Below are 25,989 nucleotides of genomic sequence, written 5' to 3' on the forward strand. Positions count from 1 at the left end.
AATAACAGTACTACCACTACTCATCTATGTGGGTCTATTAAACTGAGCTCTAAAGGGTTATTTTTGCACCCCTAGCACACAGCTTCACATAACAACTCAATATTGGAAGGAATTAATGTATATTTTATAATATGCAATGGTCAATTATTTGTTATTATCCTCAGGTTAAAATTTTCATTCCCTGGTGCCTTCAGCTACTTCTTTTTGCAAGAGTTATTATTTAATGTGAAATCTCTAAATTGTTTAGAGTATGCTTTTTTCAGAAAATTAGAATTAAAAGTTCATTTAATTTCTTAGAAGTGAGAGGCAAGTTCCTTCTATCTAATATATTTCAATAAACTTAAGTAACTGACTGTGATGGTTAATGGTATGTATCAATTTGGCAAGGCTAAGGAGCCTAGATATGTGGTCAAACATTATTTTGGATGTTTCTTTGAGAGTGTTTTTGGATTAGATTAACATTTAAACCTGCAGACTTTGAGTAAAGTAGTTTGCATTCCATAAAGTGAATCGGTCTATGTATGCAGTTAGTTCAAGTCCTGTTTAGAACAAAAGACTGAGCTCCCCAGAGCAAGAGAGAATTCTGCACCAAACAGCTTCTGGATTTGAACTGTAACACTGGCTCTTCCTTGGGTCTCCAGCCTGCTAGCCCATCATGATGATTTTGAACTTGCCAGGCTTCATAATCACATAAACCAAGATCTTAACTCTCTCTCTCTATATATAAATAAATACATCCACCTAGTTATATGTATATATATGACATTAAGTTGTAGACAAGATTATAATCATTTAAAGGGAAAAAAAAGTCTTTATTTGGAAAGTTTAGAATTAAAAATATATATTATATATATGTATATAATTATATAAATTATATACATGTGTGTGTGTGTGTGTATATATATATATATATATATATATATATAAATTATATGTACCAGGGAATTAAGAATTTCTGAAGTTTCACTTTACTTCCTTTATCCCCTTTTGATAACAATGTGTTATCTATACAGAGTAAAAAAATAGGGGATCATTTATGGCAGTTTTAAGTTTCAAAATTATATTTTTCATATGCTTGAGACTTAAAATTTAAATCACGTACATGAATACAAAGATAAACATAGATGCTTTAAACACTGATAAAATCCAGTTACAATATAATATATATTTTTAAACTAAGTTTTCTATTTTTATAATATAGTGAAAAACTAAGTTCATTAAAAAGTACATAGGAAAATGTAATCGTTAATGATTTGTGTTCTTTCCAAATATGTGACTTAGAAGGTATGTGTTAATGACACTTAAAAAATCCATATACAATGCAACAAATAAATTATAATAACACTTTCCTTCAGTTATTAGTTTATTTACTGTCATTAATAGAAGTTCCATGAAGAGTCATCATTTAAGGAACTCTCCTGCTTAGAATCACAACCAAATTTTAAACATTTGGTCAGAGGAACATGAAAATGCCAGGTCTTGGCACAACAGGTAGAAAGAAATAACCTACAAGGTTGTATACTTCTGATAAAGACAATCTTAACAAAGCTCCAAATCAACCTTTTGGGCAAGTGGTACCTTACTCTCATTAAAGTAAAGTCCTTACTGCTGAGGGCACTGGGTCTCTGGAGTTGATTTGGAGGACACGTATACAATAGGATGTGATTTCTTACAAGTTTCCTTTTCCAATTTGCTTGCAGTTTCTTTCCTTTCTTTAACTTCTGTTTGAAGCCTTGATTCAGCAGCTAACCTACAGGCATTAAAGCATCCACTCTGAATTCAAATATGGTTAAGAAAAATTACAGAAGAAACAATCTTCTCATATAATGGGCCTCTAATGAGACATAATTGTTTGTATGTATATGAGGAAAAAATATAGGTGACTCCAATACCATTAAGAAAACTAAGTAACTGCCTCTCTAAAAGAGACTTTTTACGTCAACAGACTTAATATTTTAAATGTCCAAAGAAATATTTTTAACGCCGATAAAAGTCATGGCAAAGCCTAAATTTAAGAATTAAAATATAATGGGATGTCTACTATAAGCACACCTAACAAAAAAATTTAAATGCTAGAGCACAACTTTAATGTTAACATGACCTACAAAAGGAAAACACAAGATAAAAATGACATGGAATACTGAAGTGCATGAACACATGGCAATTTGTCTCATAAAAGAAACACAAAACTTAAATTGAATTTTAACTAGCAGAATAATCATTTATGAAAAAACAGTAAAGATATATTTTAAAAGGTTTATAAAGATTTAATAGCAAGATTATCAGTTAAATTTATAAAGCATGCAATAGTGAAGTCCCCAGTAAACCCATATTTACTATTGTAATATTATCATAGTATTGTGTGTCTAAGTTAATCATGCAACGAGCAAAAGGCTGGAAACATATTGAGTTAGCAGATGGACTCACACATACACAAAAACAAACGTTTTGTGGTATTTTATTTGTTTTTGTTTCACTAGCCAGACAAAATTCCAACGTGCTACTTAATTTGAGTCAAACAAGTAGCTAAATACATTTGCTTAAGTAATTTTTATCAAGCAAAAAAGAGCAGAAAAAGAAATGAAGACAACACAGATAGCAAGGTCTGCACTGATTAATTCTGGAACTGCACCTCCAGAAATATACAATGGTCAAGCACACTTACACAATGAATCACATATATACAAACATAACCTATTGACTTCATTTCAAAACTACTTGGAACTCTGTGTGTGTGTGTGTGTGTGTGTATGACTTATAATTTATTTGAAGTTACTTTTTCTTTGAGAATATTAGGCTTTTACCTTATGAGACTTATAATGTTACTATATAAAAATCCAAGGAATGGAGTAATAAATTATAGATGATCTGTGAACAATGCTGACCCCTGCAGTCAAAAATCCTCATATAACCTCTGCCTCCCCCCAAACTTAACTACTGATAGCCTACTGTTGATTGGAAGCCTTACCCATAACATAAACAAGTGATTAACACATATTTTATATATGTATCATATGCTGCATTCTTAAAGTAAATCTACAGAAAGGAAAATGTTAAGAAAATCATAAGAAAAACACATTTACAATAATGTATGGTATATATATATAAAAAAAAAAATTCGCATGGAAGTGGACCTGCACAGATCAAACCCATGTTGCTCAGGGGTCAACAGTCCTTCTCTTAATAATAATAGCTGCTCATATTGTTGAGGTGCTTTCACTGTACAGTACCTTTAGTAGCACTGAAGACTTATTAAAAAAATCAGGCAAAACATACAAAACAGCCCTTTTACAAAGGTGGGCTATGTCTTACTATCTTAACTCAAATACACACTAGTAAAATGTCTTATTCTGTACCTTCCCATCAAAGACTCATGTAGCCCTAGTAGCACCTTAAAGATCTCCTTTTAATAAGTAGACAATCCAACCTGTTTTGACATCAATATGTTTAATTTTTAAAATGTCTAAAGATACTCATTTTAAATGCATCTATCATTCCATTGCATACAGACATCCTTCATCATCTTTTTATTACCTTCTCCATTCTCATTCCTTTTTTCCCCACTCTTGGTCATGCTACACTTGCCCTGAGCTTGTATCTTATTCTATCCTAGCTTCAGTCACTGTTACCTACCTTTTCCTTTCACTCACTTTCTCTTACCTTCCAATCTCTATTATTTTAATTTGTTTTAAAGATAAGGCCCTTAAAATGTTAATTCCTATAGACACATGTCTGACACTTCCTCTTTGAGTCACAAACTCAAACATGCAGAAACTACAGGCTTTGAAGTTTTGATATAAAAATGAAAATGAATTACCTTTGATATTTAAAAATGTCAAAATCAAAGCTGTTTCTTGTAGACTTAGGATAAACAATTTCAAAAGCCATAAAAAAATTTCATCTAACAGTTTCTAGAAGGCTGAAATTTCTTAGACTACTAGAAAGCCCTTTTAGGACGTAAGTTAATTTTTCTTTCATGGTCACTCTTGAACTAGGGGAAAAATAACCAACTATACATTTCTTGAAACCAACAAAACATTCAGAGATGTACTAGACTGTGGTATTTCTGTTTCTTCAAATAGCAAAGTGTAACTCTCGAAAATAATTCCCTTATTCAGGAGTCCTTTCCCTTTGTAATCATTTTAGTTTTTCTTAAAGTTTTAAAAAAGTTGAAGGTAGGCAGATGAAATTGGGGAATTATACTACATGCAATACTAAGAAAATAGATAAAGAAACAGATAGCACAGTTCATGCAGCGATAGAGAAGAGATGGAGAGGTCTGCTGGTTGCCCTGAGGAAAATAGGACACTGACCTGGGAGAATCCGGGGTGTTTCCACTTCTTTCACTTAAGACTTCAGAGTCTGCTGAAACTCCTATAAGTTTTACACACTTCTTTTCCTTCCTTGGCTGAGTATCCATGGGCAGACTCTTATGAGGAGACAGAATGACTTCTGGTGTATTTACAGAAACTGTCTTTTCTATCTGCAAGTTGTTATTTTCTGAATTGCTGGGACAGCTCTGTGCCTCCTCTTTCTGAGGTGGTAATCTACAAACTTCTTCCTCTACTGCACTTTTGGCACATACACTGTGAGGGGTGGTTATATCCACAGGCAGGACCTCACGCCTCTTTTGGCCACAGGCACTTCAATTTTCTCTGAGGATAAAAACATTAAAAGTATATTCAGTCAATAAGTCAAAACAAAGACACTGTAAACATAAAAAGATAGAACTAGTTATATTGGTTTTTCTTTTCCTTTTCTTCATTCTTTTAAAACCCACTTATCTCTTTATTGAAATATATTGTTTCTGTCTTTTATCCTTTCTTTTTCATAGACTTCACTAACTGTATCTTTTAAAGGTTATCTGGCTATAAATTTTCCTTGGGAACTCAAAAGATTTGGCTCTCAGAATTAACACTTATATGTTCTCTTCTGATATTGTGATAAAAGTTACACAGGGCTTTATAAGACTTCAGCATGGAGGTGAGGAAGGATGCAGTGGCTAAGAGTCAAGGAATCCAGATACAAATCCTCATAGTAGTACTCTGTAGCTGGGTGACCTGGAGAAAGTACTTAACCTCTCGAACTTTATTTTCTTTGTCTGTAAAATGGGGATTAAAAACACTTACTCCACTCAATATTGTGTTGTAATGACTACATGCAAAGAACAAGTCAAATTCTCTATGGCAATTTGTGCTTATTAGCCCCACCCACAAAGTATGTTCAAAATCTGAGTACTTCCACTGTGGATACCTCCCAAGTTCAAACCATAGTACGTCTCACTGCAGACTACAGCAATGGCCTTCTACCCCCACTGCCTAACATAACATCATTCCACCCCCTTTGCAGGCATACTTACAGTCACTAAATTAATTGTTCTATCTTTTCCCTATCCTCACACCAATGTGTTTTTCATTTTCAAAATCAAAATTGTTAGTGAAGGTGGGAGAAACCATGGGTGGACATGGGGTTGGTGTCCCTGCTCTACACTGTTCTTTTTATATCATTATCTTCCCTTTCTCTTGCATCAGATAGATTCTCCCTGAATCAACTAGATTCACGATACTTTCCTCTGTTTGCAGTGTTTAGTTAAGCAGACCTTTGAAATTCATAATGTGTAATTTTTAAGTAGGAAAGCCTATTAGAATCAGCAAAGAGAAAAAGGATGAGAAGAGCAGACTTTTTAAACTATAAAAAAGCTTACTATTACTGACAACCTCCCCACTACTATTGAGAATGAGTCATGAACAATAATGACAGTCTTAGGTATGTGAACAGCATAGGAGCAAAAACTGGCTGAAAATCTATAACCTAAAACATGTAACAACACTTTTTTTTTTGTTTTAAGAACCATCACTTTATTAGGCTTTGTTTTATTTTTGGCCTTTTATTTTTTAATTTACAAACAGACAGTAAAACTACTCTTTTTTAGTATGTAAGATGCAAAGCCTATATATTAAGGCTATTTTCTACCTCAGTGATCAGACTTGCTAGTTGTCCTCTAATATCTGTCCCACTAGTCTTCCTCAATAATAGATCCCCCAAGAATATACTCAATAATATTGTAATAACTTTGCATGGTGACTTACCATGGGGAGGTATCATTTTATTATATATAAATATTGAATCATTATGATATACCCCTGAAACTAATAAAATATTATATGTCTATTAAACTTATAAAAAAAAAAAAAAGTCCCAAGTTGTAGTTGGGAATATGACCCCTGAGAATCAAGGTTGCCTTTCTCAGCTTTTCTTGTAGGGGAGTCATGTGACTCAATTCTACTCAAGGATTATACTGATGAACAATGCAAATGAAGCCTAGATCCTGACACTCTGACCAGTTCTGGAATGTCTCTTCCAGACTTTTGTAAGGGGAAGAATTAATACCTATCTTTTTTAAGTCTCCATTTTTAGGTTTTCTATAAATGGTATTAACTAATACAGAGCCCAAACATCAGTTGCCTCAACAAAATCAAACTCTTTGGTATTATGTAGGGTGTCCGCAATCTTAAATGGAAAAATCTCTAAGGTTTTCAAACCTTATCAAGGCTCTAATATACAGATATCCAACAGAATACCTATCATATTCATACATACCCAGTATCCAGTTCTCTTAGAATTTTCCTACATCTTTTGTAGGAGTAAATCTGTTTTATTAGATACAGGTACATAACCATAAATTAGTTTGTAATGGGATTTGCATAAAGCTGTAGTAAGAAAAAAACTTGATATGATTTCTCAGGGTGTCTCATAATTTAAAAGACAACATAAATGAGACATGCATACCTTCAGGTTCATACTTCAGTTTTAACTCATCTAATTTAGCTCTCAGTTTCATATTTTCACTTTGGGAGAGCTGGAGGCATCTTTCATTTGCAAAAAGTTTTCTTTCAATATCCAAAGCCCGTTGGCTCTCAAATAATGCTTTCATTCGCTGTATGGACAATTCACCTTTAGTGCTTTCATTTTCTTTGCTATATAAATACAAAAAGGAGAATCAAGGAATATTAAAATAACACACAAATATACATACATGTTTTATACACACACACACACACACACACACACACGCACACACACAAGGTATATTGTTACTGCAAAATCTTTTACTATATACTTGAACTCTTAGACAAAAATACATTTTTGGGGGGTTTTAGATAAGAAAGAACCAATAAACAAAGTAAGCTTTAACAATAGCATTTTCAAACAAAAAAATGTCATGCATTCTTCAAAGGAAATGGACAAAGGGGCAAAGTATTATTTCCGCAGTAATGCACGTACAAGTAACTTAACTTTCAAGTTTAAATTAGTTGATATTAATCTTGAAAAATTTAGAGTATAAGTACATTTTCTGTATTAAAGTTCTTTTCACTTACCAGTCTAAAAAACTAAACCCAAAGAAATCAAAATCTTTAATTACTCATTGAAAATATTTTTTCTTCAATAACCAGCACTAATTATATCTTCAATATATCTCATCTGCCACCAATATATTTTTGTTGCTTTTCTTTTCCGGAATTTCTTTTGGCAATGTGAAAACAAAAATTTGTAGTCACTAATACTACTTATTATAAGCAAGTCAAGAGTGTGTCCATCTTTCTAACCACCCAACACTTACGTTAAGTTGTCAAGCTTTATCTGAAGTAAATCTGTATAGTAAGTGTTATCTTCTGGAGTGTCAGAGTTGACGGACTGCCTAGATTCCGTACTTTCATATAAACTCTAAAGAAAACAACAATTCTTATTACTCAAAATGAATAGCATATTGGGTTAATACAGTTGTCCTTTGAATAACACAGGTTTGAGTGATATAGGTCCACTCATATGTGAATTTTTCACAGTAGAGTACTGTAAATTTTATTTTTTCTTCCTTATAATTTAACAACACTTTATTTTCTCCAACTTACTTTGTTGTAAGAATATGGTGTATTATACATATAACATACTAAACATGTGTCAATCAACTGTTTATGTCATCAGTAAGGATTCCAATAAACAGTAAGCTACTAATACAGTTTTGGGGGGAGTCAAAAATTATGCAGAGTTTTGACAGCACAGGGGTGGGCATCCCTAACCCCTGTGTTGCTCAAGGGTCAACTGATGTAAGATATTCAAACCAAATCTGGCTGCACTATTGAAGGAGTTACACATACCTTAAATTTCTCCAGGTTTCTGATTTCACCTAAGAGGTGTTTAATTTCACCGTTCTTCTGCTCCAGCATGGCAAGCAGCCGCTCCTGTTGCTCAAACTCAGTTTGAGATCCTTTCATTTGTAGCAATGTCGCAATTTGTAACTGGGGAAAAAAAAAAAAAAATTTACAATCCCACCCCCACCCCCCACAGAACTGAGTTGGGGAGAGGAAAATTCTAACAATAACATTTTTGGTATAATGCATATTTTGTACTATATTACCCCCTGAACTCAGTTTGGAAACAAAACTAGCTATGTCTAATTTAATAATCTAATAACTTGAAAATATTTATATCAATAAGTTTAGTTACAGATATAACTGAGTACTTATATGAATACTTAGGAGTAATATCTGATAATAAAAATTATTTGTACTTCTGTGAAACATAAAATTGAAATGAATGGCTATGATCCAGAAGCATCACTTAACCAGTAAATAAACCTGCTCAAAAGCTATAATGTTCTACTTTACTCATCACACCCACTGTCATTAAGGGTCTGCTGGGGTTTTTCTAAAATTTTGATTAACTTCAATAGTATTAAGTGGGAGAAATTATGAAGCTACTTATATTTATAAAGGTGAGATTCACAAATGAAAAGGATAGAAAGCAAAGGTAAAAGTCATCTAAGGATACTGAGGGAATCTTCAATACAAATATAAAGAAATTTATTTAAGAGCAGCACCTAATTATGACTCCACCTAAACCTGGAGTTGCATACCAGCTGAAAGGAAATTAACTAGAATCTAAAATTACCATTCCTTTCTGCCTTCAGAAAATTTTGAAGTTCTAAAAAGTATCAGTTAGTTTAAATATAGTTTGAGGAAAGCAAACAATGATATTACGTTGCAGTTATGGTCACAAAGGCAGAAAGATGACTTCTAACATTTTTAAGGACCCATATTTTGTTCCACTTCAGACTAGAGTCTAGACACATTTAGCCTAAGAAGATTCAGAATGCTACTTGTTGTCCCAATATCATGGGAACACTGGGAGATTAATAGTAACTCAACAAATACTGAAAGAAAACAAAAAGCAAATGTGAGAAAATTACAAAAAGTGTCATTCCTGGATTGGGGAGAGCCTCAGTAAACCAGGCAGCACAATCAAAATCCTTAAAAACCACAGATCTTTATTAAGTTAGTACTTCCTTCTACGCCAAGCACCGTGTAAGCATTTTACTATACTTTTATTTAATTCCAGGACAATTTAAGAGGCAGGTTCTATCATATCTACTTCATAGATGAGGTGACTGATGTCCTGAAAAGTAAAAATACTTGTCTAAGGTCACATAGCTAACAATGGATAGAACTAGGATTAAATCCCAAGTTCATCTAACACCAAAGTTTAATTATGACTTTTCACATTTCTTTGTAAATCTCACCATCCTAAATAAAAGGCAGGAAACCCTTCGAGACTTCCACTTACCAGTTAAGCAAAACAGTTTAAGGATCAGGATTCTAAAAGCTGGGTACAATACTACAATCTTTATAACTTCCACATGTTTTTCTGTTACTGCCTGTTTGACTAAAATGACCAAAAACTCCTTAAATCAAAACATGCTTGACTTGAGGAACTGCAAGAAAAGGAAATCTAAGTCCCACTCTTTAATAAGCCTTTGCAGGAGAACTGAAGAATGGTGAGAGAGCTAGCTTCCATTGAAGTAGGAACCTTAGGGCTGTGCTAAGAGATGCCAGGACAACAGCAGGAAATAAAAACTTTTCAAGTTCTTTTCCCTACTACACAAACATTTATACATTTCTGGCAAAGTTATTGAGCAACCATTAAAAAAAAAAATTAATGGATGCTAACTGTATTACTACTAAATATTTACTAAGGAATTAATTTTTTAAATAAAATACAATAGATCTTTTAGTCAATTTTAAAATGTAGATTTTTGGGGGTGCCTGGGTGGCTCAGTTGGTAGAGCGTCCAACTTCGGCTCAGGTCATGATCTCACGGTTCATGAGTTCTAGCCCCGCATTGGGCTCTGTGCTGACAGCTCAGAGCCTGGAGCCTGCTTTGGATTCTCCTTCTCTCTCTGCCCCTCCCCATGTGTGCTCCGTTTCTCTGTCTCTCAAAAATAAATAAATGTAACAGATACCATATGGTCTCACTCTTATGTGGATCCTGAGAAACTTGGCAGGAACCCATGGGGGAGGGGAAGGAAAAAAAAAAAAAAAAAGAGGTTAGAATGGGAGAGAGCCAAAGCATAAGAGACTGTAAAAAACTGAGAACAAACTGAGGGTTGATGGGGGGTGGGAGGGAGGAGAGGGTGGGTGATGGGTATTGAGGAGGGCACCTTTTGGGATGAGCACTGGGTGTTGTATGGAAACCAATTTGTCAATAAATTTCAGAAAAAAAAAATAAAAAAAATAAAAATAAAAAAATAAACTTTAAAAAAAAAATAAATAAATAAATGTAAAAAAAAAATTAAAAAAAATTTCAATTAAAAAAATATTTTTTTCTAAAATCATGCAGTTCTAGAAATAACTAAGTACATTCTTTGAATAAAAAGATGCTTTCTTTGATATATTTGTACATGTAATATGGATACAAAATAGGTTTAATAAGCCTCCAATTATAACTCGATACCTTCATTCTCTGCATCTGTTCTCTATTAAATGCATTTTGCTTCTTTAGTGACTGATACTTGACTTTCATACTGATGAACTGACGTTCCATTGCTGCCCTTCGATCTTCCACCTAGAAAATATTAACATGTGTAATTATTCTTGTATTAAGTGAAATGCCAATTTAATCAATGGAGTATTTGTTAAGTACCTCTGCAAACAAAGAGTTGCCTTTACTACTGGGGTCCAAGGCTTGCTGGAGGGCCTGGTCTAATTGCACCTGAAGATCTTGATTTGCTACACGAGCTTTCTAAATTTAAAAGAAAACAATTTAGCTGATAGGGGTTAAGTTAGCAAGGAAACAACTTATTATAAATTGGAAAAAATAATGTTACCGTAATCACAGTACCTCTAAGGCATTATAGTAAGAAACTGCTTCTTTCTCTCGCTCCTCTTTTTCTTCTTTAAGACGGTCTACCTGGCGCATTAAATTAGTACTAAGAAGTTCTAGTTGTTCTTGTCTATACTGTAATTCATTCACTTCTTCTTTGAGGGTAGTCTATTCAACAGGAATTGAAAAAGAGGAAATTCTCCTCAATAAATCTTTCATTTAGCAGCTGCTCAGTTTATCAGCTGTGGTTCAAAACTAAAACTAAAGAACTAGTCAAAAGTTGTAAGGTGCATCATAAAATAATAAAATTATATTTTTCAGCAGGGAACAAAATGAAAAGGTATCTTTCTCTCCTGTGAAGTTAAGACTTTAATTTTTAATTAACCTCAGCCTACAATAAAAAAAAAAAAAACCCTACATTCATATGCATATCAATTTCCATGAAACCAACATTTATATAGGGTTTTTAGACACAAACTAGGATCAGTTAATGACTCTAAATTCTTCCAGAGGTTTCATTAATTGGAAGGTAGTCTGCTTTACATAATCACATAATTTAAAGCTTTACTATGCATGAAGTAATCCACCTAAAAACTCTCTAAAATATTTTTTAATTCGTTACATCAAAATTAAGCCAAAAAGTATTTCAGCCTTAAAATTATAACAAAAACATGTAACAAAAATACGCAAGAAAAAAAAAACTCTAAGAACATACATGCCATAAATATTACCTTCATACTTTCCATTTCAGTCAGCTCAATTTGAAGAGCCAGCATCTCTGAAGACATACTTTCGTGTACACGCTCAGACATTATTCTCATTTCCTCTGATTTACATGAAAGGAGTTCCTTCTGATGATCTACTTTGTGCTTCAGCTGCTTTTCACTAAGCCTAGCTTCGTCTAATTCTGCTTTTAGTTTTTCTAACTAAAGTAAAAAAAAAAAAAAATGAAATCTTAAAAAATCAAAAGGTAATTGAAGGTCATCAGAATATATAGTTGCAGTACAAATTATTCTGGTAACTGCAGTATAACTATTTTGGAAGACAGTCAAGCTGAACAAAACAAATTACATTTTCATATAGTTCTAAATCTTGGAAAACTGAAAATATATAGTTTAAAGGGAACAAACTTATAGCAGAAGGATGAATTTTTAAGGGAAAGCCTAGATTTAGCCTATTTCATTCCTCCTATGTAAAACTGGTAAATGATTGTATCAACCATTCCTGGGTTACTGTGAGGCTCTCAACTGAGATCAGGTGGATAAAACATATAACACAATGCCTAGTATTCACTACACAATTTCTGTTACCAACAAAAAACTTTTGCTTGACATCCAGGGTTACAATTATCATCTATATTGAATTATCTTCAATTGGGTATCAACTTTCTTAGATTATATCCTGATATTTTCTATTTAAAATATAAGAGCCTTTTGACTTACTTTCCCTTTCCTATTTTCATAATGTGAAGAAAAAAAAAAAAATTTTAGCTGAATGATCTATGTTGGAACGACTGACTGACCCAAATTTACTACATGATGAGACGATTAGGGTTTCCTATTTGGCCAAGGCTAGGCATCTTTTAATAGTGATATGCTCTGTCTTACAAACATACAAATAGTCCATATTAGTAATCAAAGTAAGTCTGGACTTGGCCACTTTGGCTATTGTGTGAAGAGTGAACGTTATGAGTAGCAACAATGGAGGCAGGCTACCTGGATAGAAGGTTACAATAGTAGTCTGGAGGAGAGATGATGGTGATCTGGACTAGAATAGTAGCAGCACACATGGATGTTTTATAGATTAGGTTCTTAGAACTTGTTGATGGATTATATGTGAGAAAGAAGTGAAACATTTCAGATAAAATGTGAAAATTTTGGCACAAGTGACTTGAGAACATCCGTTAAGACTGAAAATATTTTTTGACTAATTTAGTCTTTGCTCCACCAAAAAGCCGTCTCTTATATAGGTGGCTTTGCCTCAGACTCCGAGTATTTCCTACATTACTCTTTTACTCTTTTTTTGTTTACATAATGAAAGCCACTGCTAAAACGAAAATAACGTGGCGAGGAGTGGGGGAAGAAGAACGCATCATTATCAGTCATTGGTGTCTCAACTTAGATTAGTTTCAGACAAGGTGGATTACTGTTTGCCCAAATGAATGTAAGGTGATTCTATTACCATGAAAGCATATTTTGATAGTCATGTTTTTCTGACAACATTTTAGGAAAAAATATAACCAGCTCAAATACATAATTTCAATGACACCATTACTTAAAATAAGAAAATATAAAAAGAGAGTCAGTTTAAAGAAATTAATTAACAGTACAGGTGGTACAGATACATAGAAATCTTGAAGGATGCTACACGAAACAATGAAAATTAGAAAACAGGCTTCTGAGAAAATAGGCAAAAAGTCAGGAGAGGTTTTGTAGAGAGGGGTCTGGGAAGTAGGGACTCTATACAAAGAGGAGCCATGATAAAGGTTCTGGATTCCTTAGAAGTAACCTGAAGGCACTGGATAGTTGGGGGTACCAGAAAAGAATGGACAATTTGTATTTATGCATGAAATGAAGCCAGTATAACATGTCATTAGACTAAGAACAGCAACATGGACTTTAGAATCAGACAGCTTCAGTTCAAATCTCAACTGATTTCTGTGGTTTTGTCCAATTTACTCACTCTGTTTAAACATTGATTTTCTCATCTGTTAAATGGAGACAATCATGGTATCCTCCTTAAGGAGTTGTTGTAGGAGGCAGATCATATGTTATCAGTTAACCTTCAATAAACAAACTAGAAAGTATCAATTCTAATGTATGTTATTTTACAATAAATAAACTACGGGTTTCTTCTGTAGAATTACAAAGTAGATCACTAGTTGCAGTGAAAACTAGGAGACCAGTCTTTCTAAAATGGGACTGCCATACTATGCACTTTAAACAAGGTCATGGTGGTTAGTAAACTAAAACTCCATTCAAATACCCAGTTAATAAAATTAAATAATTGTATTCAATTAGTACAATGTTACTAATACAAGTCCCTCAGGTAAACTTGTTTCTCAGTGTTCCCACTCCCAACATTATGATGATGGAACCCTTGATCTCAGCTATTATGAATAGACAATATCAAGAAAATCATCATCACCTAACATTTACAGATTGGTAATTCCATAAGCATGAAATATTTTTGTTTTGACATACATAGAAATCCAAACCTTAGTTTTTAGTTCATTCACTTCCTGTCCGTGGCTTCTGCTTAGTTGTTCTTTTAATTGCTCCAGATGTGTTTTCTGTTGTTGTTTAACAGCTTCACATTCAGAGCTCAAACTTTCTAACATTCGACTCTTAAGCTCAACTTCTCTCTGAAGAGTATATTTTTCTTGTTCATAATTCTGAAAACAGATTCAATTATAATCCAATTACGTAAAACTAACTTAAAGCCATCATATATAAGCACTTCTCACCTTGAACTGTTTCATTCCTACTTCACCTATTTGCTGCTTTCTACCTAACCAGCACATGTTAGATATGGAGTAACTTTGTAGCTAATCAGTCCTAAGAAAACCCAGAGGCTTTCAACCCATGCTACTCATGTGGTAATTGCTTCTATGCCCTGTTAAGGAAAAAAAAAAGGTGTTCATGGAATGTCAACATGTCAAGTAATCTCTGCTAGGGAAAACAAAAACAAAAATAAAAACAAAACAAAACAAAACATTTTATAGCACTTCAGCTTTCCTAGTGAGAATTACTTGGTTTGATAATGATATGCTCTACTTATGACTCTGAAAATAAAATAGTGGACTAGGTAAAAAATGAAATACTAAATTAGACCTTTCAGAATGTAGTCATCTGAGAAATGTTCACAAGTGACTTCTCAAATGAATATAGTGCAGAGATAAAAGGAGGATTTAAGAGGGCTTTTGCTTCTGACAGGGAAGTTTAAAGATTAAAAAAAGCATTAGTTCAAACTCCTTCAATAAGCTGTTAAAAATAAGAGAAAATAAATAAGAGAAAAATAAGCAAGTTATTTTTACTTGCTGTACTTAAATACTGAAATCAAAGTTTAACCATATTACTGGGCACTTACTACATAAAACGGAAAACAGATTAATTCATTCTTTCAATAAATGTGTGCCAGACACTACAGATACAGCAGTGAACAAGACAAACAACATTCCTTCTCTCATGGAGCTTATAATCTGATTTAATTAGCTGGATCAGTGAATGATGGCAACTTTACAAAACAGTCAGGGAAGGTCTCTCAAGCTGAGGTAACATTAAACAGAAATGTAAAGGTTGAGGACTCAATCCAAGGGTTGGGACAGGGAATGAGCAATGCAGATGAAGGCAACAGCTCATGTAAAGCCTGTAAGGCAGGATTAGTATAGCTAAGAACAAGGAAAAATAGTTACAGATGAGGTCAAAAGTAGTTAAAGATGAGTAAAGTAGTTGCCATGGGTCAGATCACATACAAATCTGCAAACCCCGGTAAGGAGTTGAGATTTTGTTGTAAATATAATCGGAAGTCATAGGTGGGTGTGTGTGCATGTTTAATGTTTATTTTTGAGAGAGAGTGGACACAGGAGCAGGGGCAGAGATAGAGGGAGAGAGAGAATCCCAAACAGGCTCCATGACACACTGTCAGTGCAGAGCCCAACGCAGGACTTGATCACTTGATCCCACAAACCATGAGATTATGACCTGAGCCGAAATTAAGAGTCAGATGCTCAACCAAATGAACCACCCAGGTGCCTCCATAGGAGTGATTTTAGCAGGCCTGTAACATGATCTTTTGTTTCTCTTTCAATGGCCACTTGGCTGCTGTGTGAAGAATGAAAGGCAATGAGGGAAGCAGGCAACCTGGTTAAAAGGCTACTGTAGTCTAGGGGACAGATGATGGTGGTCTGGATCAGAATGGCAGTAACATAGATGGATGGTCAAGTTCTTAGATCTTCCTAATGGATTAAACATGAGAAAGAAAGGACACAAAGATCTTGAATAAAACTCCTAGAAATTTGCCTTAAATTATTTACGTTTACTAAGTAAACTAAATTGCAAGAGAATGTTTTGTTAGCAGGCAGAGAATCAATGATTCTGTTTGTTACATTTGAGATGTCTATTAGTAGGCAATGGAATATACAAATCTAGACTTTAAGGGTAAAGTAAGGACCTGGTATAGTGTCATAGGACATTTAGGTATTATCTAAAGCTATGAAACAAGTGAGGTCACCAAGGAAGACTGCAGACAAAATAAAATCTAAAATCCAGTATGTGCTAAAGAGAACAATAACTTTTCAAATTCAGAACACACAGGGTCAGAAAGAATATTAGGAATTCATTTACTTCAGTTCCTTTTATTAGAGATGGGGGTGAGTAGGAACTAGAACTAAAATCTTCAAAAAGGAATCAAACTAATATTAATAATTTCTAGACAATACAAATCTTCAATAGCTAAGCACACCCTTATAAACAGAGGAGTCCCAGGGTCCTACCTCAGTCATGGTCATCATTTCATTACGACATTTATCCAACTGATTCTGCAACTCATTTTGGCTCTCTACTAGTTGTAAACCATATTGTGCAGCTTTTAGTCGCTCTTCTTCAACCTCTTTGAGCTTGCATCGAAGATCTGCAATTATATCTGCCTCCATGATTTTTTTTTTTTTTTTTTTTTTGCTTCTGGTCTACTGTAAACAGAGGAAATGTAAGTACTTAAGCTTAAACAAAATACTCCATACAGTAACAATAATAATAATAATAAAAAGATATATCTTTTCCCCTAATACTACTGACATACAGAAAAACATAGCATCAAAGATATTATTTCTGACTTTTAAATGGTCAAATTTGCTTGTTCTAAAAGAAAGGTCTGTTAATTCCATTACCTGATTTGAGACCAAATCACAGAGGAAAACAAAAACAAAACCTGAACACACTTGTTTCTAAGAAATGCAGGGAGGGACGCCTGGGTGGCTGAGTCGGTTGAGCATCCGACTTCAGCTCAGGTCATGATCTCGCAGCTCGTGAGTTCGAGCCCCGCGTCGGGCTCTGTGCTGACAGCTCAGAGCCTAGAGCCTGTTTCAGATTCTGTGTCTCCCCCTCTCTGCCCCTTCCCCGCCATGCTCTGTCTCTCTCTGTCTCTCAAATATGAATAAACATTAAAAAAAAATTAAAAAAAAAAAAAGAAATGCAGGGAACTGTTCAGTTGTGTGCTAAGCTTCTTAAATACTAAGGTTGGATGGGTCTCATACATCACTAAACAGGTAATCAAGTTAAGAGAACAATGAAAAATCAAGAAACTTTATAGTAACATGACTGCTAACTTAAAATGTAAGAAGGCAGCTTTGAATAAGGTTTGTAAGGCAAAGACTCTCAGGTCCACAATTTTTTGAAACAGTGTTAACTTCTTGAACACATTAAATATGCTTTATTGACAACATGCACCTAGTATTTTCCTAGTTATTCATAAGAAGACATGCAAAACAGAATCATGTTCAGAGTAACTAAAGAACATTTCTCTCATTCTAGATTTCTAATCAATGACTGAAACATTGTATATAGAAACATTCCACTGTAACTGGACCTTACTCATGATCCTTTCCAAATTGGTCCCAGTCTCTCAGGCTAGATTTAAACTCAGCTTTGCATTCAAAGAGCAACAGGCTATTAATAAGGTGTTTCCCCACTCTCCAGTCAATGTAGTCATTAATTCACCAAATATTTTTTTTTTTAATGTTTTATTTTTGAGAGAGAGAGACAGAGACAGAGTATGAGCAGGGGAGGGGCTCAGAGAGAGGGAGACACAGAATCCAAATCGGGCTCCAGGCTTTGAGCTGTCAGCACAGAGCCCAACACGGAGCTTGAACCCACAAACCGTGAGATCATGACCTGAGCCGAGGTTGAACGCTTAACCAACTGAGCCACTGAGGCGCCCCCAACAATATTTCTTAAAGCCTATGTGCTGAGCTCCATTCTGGGCATTTCAGATCCATCAGCATCCAAATGGACCAAAAGAAAAAGCACTCTTCTTTCATGAAACTTAACTTCCAGTGGGAGAAGATAAGCAAAAGTAGTATAATAATTAAATGCATTAAAGTGGAAATAAAATTTAAAAAAAGAACAGGATAAGGGAACTTAGAAGAGGTAGGAGTATTGTTAGTAGGATGAAATCTAAAATAAGCATTGGGGGAAAAGTCCTCAAGGGACTTAGGAGCAAAGCCTTGCAGAAGGTAAGAGAATTAGCCATGTACCTTTTTCCAGAAAGATAAAGGAATAGAGGTAGAAGGGTAGCATTAAAGTGGAAGGAAACCCAAGGAATGAACAAGAAAGAATTTAGATCAGAGGAGAGAATAGGCTAATTGGGCTATTGTGAGGACTTTGGCTTCTACTATGGGTGAAAGTGAGATTCATTACAAAGTCTGGAGTAGAGATCTGATACATTTAAAAGGATCATTTTGGCTGCTATGTTGAATAGTTTGGAGGGGAGCAAGTGACAGACCAAGTGAGATGATTGCTCACATGAGAGTGGTTATATAAGGAGTACGGAGAAATGGTCAAATTCTGCATGAAGCTTGGACATAAAACCAACATGATTTTTTAACAATTAAATGTGGGGTGTATAAAAAAGAGAAAAGTCAAAAATATCTCCAAGGCTGGCCTGAGCAACAAGTGGGGCAGATTTGCCATCAGTTGAAGCCACAAAAATTGTGAGCAAAAATTGTTTTAAAAAAAAAAAAATCAGGGGCTTGCGGTGTCTGGGTGGTGCAGTTGGTTAAGCGTCATGATCTCACAGTTTGTGAGTTCGAGCCTTTCATTGGGCTCTGTGTGACAGAGCCCGCTTAGGAGTGTCTCTCTCTGCCTCTCTCTCTCTCCCTCCCTCCCTCTCTCAAAATAAATAAACTTAAAAAAAAAAATCAGGGGCTTATGTTTTGGACATCATATATGTCAAGTAACCAGTTGGCTATACTAGTAGAAGGATCTGGGCTGGTAATATAAACCTAGGAGTTATTAACATAAATCCTTGAGCCTTGGTATCTCCAGAGTACGAGCATAATTAAACAGAAGAGGACCAAGGTTTGAGGCATTAAGAGGTGGAAAGAAGAAGTAAAGTGTACTTAGGCATGACCAATGAGGTAGGAGGAAAACCAAGACCATGTGTTATCCTGGAAGCCAACTGAAATGGGTTGGAGAGGATGGTGGGAAAATAGGAAAACAAGTAGTTTTGCCGCAAAGGAGACTACTAGATAAACAGGGCAGTAGCTGAAAGGGGAATAGGTTTGTCTTTTAACAACAACAACAAAAAAATTAAGAAAAAATAACAGCATGTGTATATGTCATGGGATAGATTCAGGAGAAAAGAAAAACTGATGCTAGAGAGGTCATGGCAAACTGCTAGAGAGATGAAAAGACAACGAGGTCTAATGTACAGGGACTGATTTCAGAAAGGAGCATGAATATTTCATCTAAAGTAAGGGAAAGCAAAGTATATGGGTACAGACACTGATAAGTAGGTAGATTAGTGGTGGGAGTCTGCATAAGTGCTCTTCTAACTGCTCCAATTTATCAGTGAATCAGGAAGCAAGGTCATTAAGAATGAAGATGAAATGGGAGATATATGATTTTAGAAGACAGAGGGAAATAAAAGGTATCCTACGTTATCCAGGGCTGGCAGTTACTGCTCTAAAATAGAAGACCTTTCCATGGGTGCCTGGATGGCTCAGTCGGTTGAGTGTCTGATTCTTGATTTCAGCTCAGGTCATGATCTCATGCTTCATGGGTTTGAGCTACACATCGGGCTTCACCAGCTCCATGTGCTGTCAGCTTGGGACCTGCTTGGGATTCTCAACCCCTCTATACCCTTCCCCTGCTCACTTGCAGACACTCCCTCTCTCTCACACACAAAATAAACAAACTTTAAAAATAAAATATAAGACCTTTCCAAAGCTTGGTGATGGGGCCAGGCACTAATTATTGCATTGTTAGTAATAATATATACTCCGTGAGGATCTACTATTTGCCAGACAGAGTGCTTCAAATGAATTATCTCATTTAACGGACATAAGTTAAATATTATTATAATCGACATTTACCAAAAAAAAAAGGTGGGGGGGGAAACTAGCCCCAAGACATCCTGGCCAACAATATCAAGGAAGCCAAAAAACTAGCTCTCATTCATTCAAAGACTTGCTAGAATTCTTATTGTGTGTCAGATACTATGCTATTACTGAGGACACAATGATGACCCCAAAACTAAACAATACCCCTGCCTTCTTGAATGTAACAGTCTGTTAGTGGAAAGGCATTAAATCAAATAAATGAACTGTAAAGATTTATAAGTGTGGTAAGTGCAAGAGGGAGAGATGTATCAGGCTGTAACATGGAGGTGCTGTCCTCAATTGGGAAGTGGGGTGGGGACAGAGCAGGGTTAAGTATGGGCAAGAAAGAGTTCGCTGAGGAAGTAACTTTCCAGCAAAGGTCTGATGGATGAATAAGAGTTAATAACCTATAAATCTGCATAGAGGTAGCCAGGGTTGAATAACTACAGCTAACAGGTGCCAGACATCGTACTCGGTGCTTTGCATATGGTATCTAATTCTCTCAACAACTCCGTGAAGTATAAGGTATTTCCCCCATTCACACATGTGCAAACGGAGGCACAGAAAGGCTTAGTAACTTGGCCGGGGTAATCAGTATGTGGCTGAGATGGGAACGAGGGTCCAGCTCCGAAGCCTGGCGCTCCTAACCACATTTTAACCTCTCAGAAACATAACAAAGCATTCAGGAGGCAGGGAGCTCAGGGACTCAGGCTGCCTTAGCTCTTACTCCACTTCCACAACTCACTGGCAGCATGAACTTGGACAGTTTAAGGTCTTCTTTGCTCATCCATAAAGTAAAGACAGTAATATAGACCTAACAGGGTTTTTGAGAATATTACACCAGCTAAGGGATGAAAAGCAATTAGAACCTGACACGCAGCTGTCTGCGGCTGCGCTGTCCAACGGAAATAGAATGCGAGCTACATCTGCGACTTTTAATTTTCTAGGAACCAGGTTAAAAAAAGTAAATACGGTGAAATTCATGTTAGTAATATTTTATTCAGCCCAATACATCCAAAAACACTATCATTTCAACATGTAATCTTTATAAAAATTATCAACGGGCCATTCCTCCTTTTGTGTAGTCTTCGAAATTCAGCCTGCATCTTCCATTTTACAGCACTTCTCAATTCAGACTGCCACTAGTGGCTAGCGGCTACCGTACTGGACCGAGCGGACCCGGTGTTTGTTGTCACCCGGAGGCCCAGGCGAGCGACCCCGTCTTCCGTACAGAGGCAGAACACCCGGAGGTGGCCACCCGGCCCAACGGAAGATTGAGACCGGCTCGGAACCTGGTTGAGAAGAACTCCGGGTTCCTCTGAAGAAGTTGTTCCTGCTAAAGGCCTCCGCCTTGACCTGGACCCCAAGTTTCCCTAGGCCCTGCTTTCCCCCACTCCCCAGAGAGCACTCCCCTTTGCCGCTCCCACAGCTTCTCTCCACACGCACCTCCCTCCAGGACCCTTGCCCCTACCTCTCTCCTCACCCTTTTCCCCCGCTGCTGCAGCCAGCCGCTCGAGACAAGGGCTCACGGCGCCCAGGTTCGCGATGGCAACCCCACTTCACGACCAGAGTCGTCTACACATTCATTCAGCTAGTTCTCAGGTAAGCGCCAGGGCTTTTTGAATGCTGTTCCCGCGAGAACTCACAGGTATCGCGAGATATTCCCCCCAAGCCGCGCGTTAAGGAAAAACTGGCAGGAACCTCCAATTGAGCGCCCCGCTCCGCCTACTGCGACTGCGCACACACACGTGGCCAGACTGGGGCTTTGCGCAGGCGCAGACGTAGTTCTTTAGCTGATCGGCTTTACTCAGAGTTGTTCTGCGTGTCTTCCGGCGTCCACTTTGAATTGCCATATTGTTTGTTTATTCACCATTACCTTCGGGAGAGACAGTGTTACTAAAAGGCGAGACAGTGGGAAAATCTGTGGTGTGCAGAAGCCTCCTGCTTCCTACCGCAGACTGGCCGGCTTGCGCTCCGAGGGCCATGCCCTCACATATCTCCCCAGGGTTCCAGGAGTCTGAATCAGTGTGACAGTGCCTAAACTCATCAAAGGACAGAAGCACAGTTACTGTTATAGAACAGGATGACAGGTATCATTATAATGGCATTGACATTTTTCAGTACAGTGTTAAATTCTATGCGGATTATATCAGTTAAGTCCACAAACAGCCTTAGGAGGTAGGTAGTACCCTCTCTTTTTACTAAAGAAAACAGCCCCAAGAAGAAAGGTATATTGGTCAAATGGAAGAGCTAGAATTTGAACTAATGCAGTCTGCTGCTAGAGGCCAAGCTCTTGTGTATGTGTTTAAATAACGAATTTATGTTTTGTAAGCCTGATGTCTATTCATAATTCAAAACTTTAAGCAATCAGAACTAACAATAGCCAGAATATACTGAGCAATTCTGAGTCCTAGTAATTGTTCTAAAGGTCATGTGCTTTGAGATCATCTTTCTTGCCTACTTGAGCCCTTGGCCATAGCTCCTCTCTTTTTCATCATCAGTGTTTTTCTTCCCTGGTGGATCTTAGCAGCAAATAAGCATGCTGTAAGGACTTACATCTCAAAAAATCTAATCTTCCTTGACTCCAGCCGGCTATTTGCTTCCCTTGATCACAAAATTCCTGGGAAAAAAATTGATATTGACTGTCTTCATTATCTTTCCTTTTATTCTTACATTTTTTTCCCACTTAAGGTTTGGGTCCCCACAAGTCCAGTAAAAATGGCTGTTCTCAATGTCACCAGTGAGTTCTGTCTTTCAAAATTTATTACTTAGTCCTCATTTCTCTTGTATTATGGCAGAGGTGATCAGTCTTATTGAGTCTGGCTTTAGGTCTTAGGGTGCTACACCCTCCTTGCTTTCCTCTTTTCAGTTTCTTTTGTGGACTTCTAGTTCTTTTTTTAAATTTATTTATTTAAATTCAAGTTAGTTAACATACAGTGTAGTCTTGGCTTCAGGAGTAGAGCTCAGTGATTCATTCATCTCTTACATGCGACACCCAGTGTTCATTCCAAAAGGTGCCCTCCTTAATGCCCATCACCCATTTAACCCATACCCCCCACTCAACTCCCCTCCAGCAGCCCTCAGGTTGTTCTCTGTATTTACGAGTCTTTTATGGTTTACCTCCCTCTCTGTTTTTATGTTATTTTTCCTTCCCTTCCCCTATGTTATGTTATGTTTCTCAAATTCCACACATGAGTGAAATCATAAGCTATTTATCTTTCTCTGACTTACCTCGCTTAGCAGCATACCCTCTAGTTCCATTCATGTTGTTGCACTTGGCAAGATTTCATTGTTTTTGATCGCTGAATAGTATTCCATTATATATACATACATATATATGTATATGTGTATGTATGTGTGTGTGTGTGTATACGTATATATATATATATACGTATACACACACACACACACATCTTCTTTATCCATCCATCATTTGATGGGCTTTTGGGCTCTATCTGTAATTTGGCTGTTGTTGCTAATGCTGCTGTAAACATTGGGGTGCATGTGCCCCCTTTGAATCAGCATTTTTGTATCCTGTGGACCTCTAGTTCTAACTGAGTGAGGCCAGACAATGAAGGTTGACATAAGTTTGAAGACTGGCAACAACTGATATCTTCCAGTTGCCTAGCAGATGTACTTTGGGTCTGAATGAGCCAGGTGCTTGTTCATTTGTCATCACTCCCGTGTTCTTGAGCAAATGAAATTCCATTTTCCCTATCATTTAACAAAGATTTCTCAACCCAACTCCATAAGTAAGACAACATTCTAGCCTAGGTCAACCATGATCTGAACTTCATTTTTTTTTTTCGTTACATGAGAAGGTAGACCTACATTTCACTAATGTTTATTCCAAATCTAGGTTTTAATATTTTAAACTATTAACTGAGTGGCCACAATGTGTTAAGCATAGTGGAAGGAATTCAGAGATGTGATAATCCCTACCTCTGTCTGAAAGATGTTCAGAATACAGTAGGGGACTAAAAAAAAAACATAAATAACTACAGGGCTATATATAAATGCCATGTGAATAGTACATACCTTATACTAAAAGAGTTGTGTGAAGGGAGAGGTCAATTTTGTGTGGGTGCTCCTTTAATGTGTCACAGTGCAGGTGATGCTTGAGCAGGGCCATGAAGGATGGCTGAGCTAAGGGGAAGTGCATTCAAGGGGAGGGGACATTAGCAAAATCATAGAAGTTAGCTATTTCATAATTATGGCCATTCCTTAGGAACAGTCTGGATAAGTTGTTACCACTACCACCATTGGACACTAGATGTCACAATTGAAATAATTCTAGATGGTCCCTGCTTGTTTGGAAAACTTGATTAAGATTCATAGTTCCAGATACAGATGCACATACCCAGATGAGGTCCACAGACCATGCACTAAATGCCATGGGTCAGAAAAAAAAAAAGCATATTATCTGTCATTTTCAGTTTACATAATATGAGATGAGATTTTGCTTCCTCACACAGGTTTTGGATTCACCAAGCATAGGCAGGGAATTTAAATGATGGGAAAGAACAACCCTCCTTCCCAATACAATTTTTAATATTATAGCTGTTCAAAACTAGAAGAGACTGCTATTGTGAACTGGCCATCATTCCTTCACTATGACTGTTCCAGTGGAAATAAGAGGATTGTTTACCAGAAATGGTGTTGAAAGAGTGTTGCATCGTACTGAAAGCTGTGTGTATTTTGACATGAACTAACTGAATGACTAAATTTGCCTTTGGTATTATAGGGGAATAGTCTTTGTCCTCAAGGAATTTAGAACTTAGTGAAAGAGGCATTTACCAAAATGAACTCTTACTGAGAGTATGGTTTAGACTTTCTTATTCATTTATATTATTAAGTGAAGTTCTCAGCTAGTTTGGAGCACTAGACAAACAAGAACAATACCAAGGCTGTATGACACAGAGTTTGCAAATAGAAACTGGATAATTTACAAAGCTCCATAATTCATAGGATGGGCCAAGAAACGAAGTTTTGGAAGTTACATTCAAGGTTGTGGTGATTGAAACCCAGAGAATGGCTGAGATCAAGAAAAAGTCTAAGAGAGAGAAGAGAGGGCTGTGTGTAGGACTTTGGTGATTGTCCTAATCCACAGAACAGGAGAAGAGTAAGATACTATAGCAACGACAACAAACAACAACAAAAGAACCATTTTAAAAGTGACCAGGAAATTTAACCATCACAGTTACTGCGTTAATTAGATATCTACATGAATGACTGTACCAGGCAGGTGGATTTGACTCTTTAATAGTAATAATAATGATAGTGGCAGTCTTCCTTGGCTCTGCTATGTGTATCCAGCTTCAATTTTGATGAGCTCTATTGCTATACTCCTTTTCCTCCTAAAAAGATATAGTCCTCACTTTGAGCAAAGGTGCATCATCCTGCCATTGTTGACATTTATTGGTTAACTTCCCAGAACCAATTCCATACTCTTTTTCTTGTCTGAAGCATTCCAATCATTCTTTAATAATTCATCTTTCTCTCCATTTTCAACCATGTGGGTTGTTTAAAATTGATACTACCCTTCAGTTGTAAGGTAGCCCATCACTTTGGTTATAGTAATTTGTTCAAAGATGGGCATGCAACTGAATCCAAGTCAGTGAAACAGAATGGAATATCCACTGAGACTTCTGGAAAATGGATTTTGTTAACCCACTTTGTACCTAAACTTTGTAGACCAGAGCTGCCAGCTGCTATCCTAGTTCTATGAAGCTTAA

The 25,989-nt window shown here is 36.3% G+C and overlaps 1 protein-coding gene across 1 annotated transcript; it reads right to left on the bottom strand.

The window, feature by feature from the left end:
- Nucleotides 1–1,345: 1,345 nt before the first annotated feature.
- On the bottom strand, nt 1,346–21,931 carry SPDL1 (spindle apparatus coiled-coil protein 1). The gene is given in 13 exon segments (XM_043596205.1): nt 1,346–1,750; nt 4,314–4,635; nt 4,638–4,655; nt 6,790–6,977; nt 7,622–7,725; nt 8,157–8,297; nt 10,789–10,899; nt 10,978–11,076; nt 11,176–11,325; nt 11,889–12,083; nt 14,375–14,551; nt 16,652–16,846; nt 21,726–21,931. Coding segments are annotated over 12 exon segments (1,812 nt in total). The 5' UTR covers nt 16,811–16,846; nt 21,726–21,931; the 3' UTR covers nt 1,346–1,602.
- Between the last annotated feature and the right edge of the window lie 4,058 nt (nt 21,932–25,989).

Source organism: Prionailurus bengalensis, chromosome A1 (assembly GCF_016509475.1).
Source record: "Prionailurus bengalensis isolate Pbe53 chromosome A1, Fcat_Pben_1.1_paternal_pri, whole genome shotgun sequence".
In the NCBI taxonomy this organism is placed as follows: domain Eukaryota; kingdom Metazoa; phylum Chordata; class Mammalia; order Carnivora; family Felidae; genus Prionailurus; species Prionailurus bengalensis.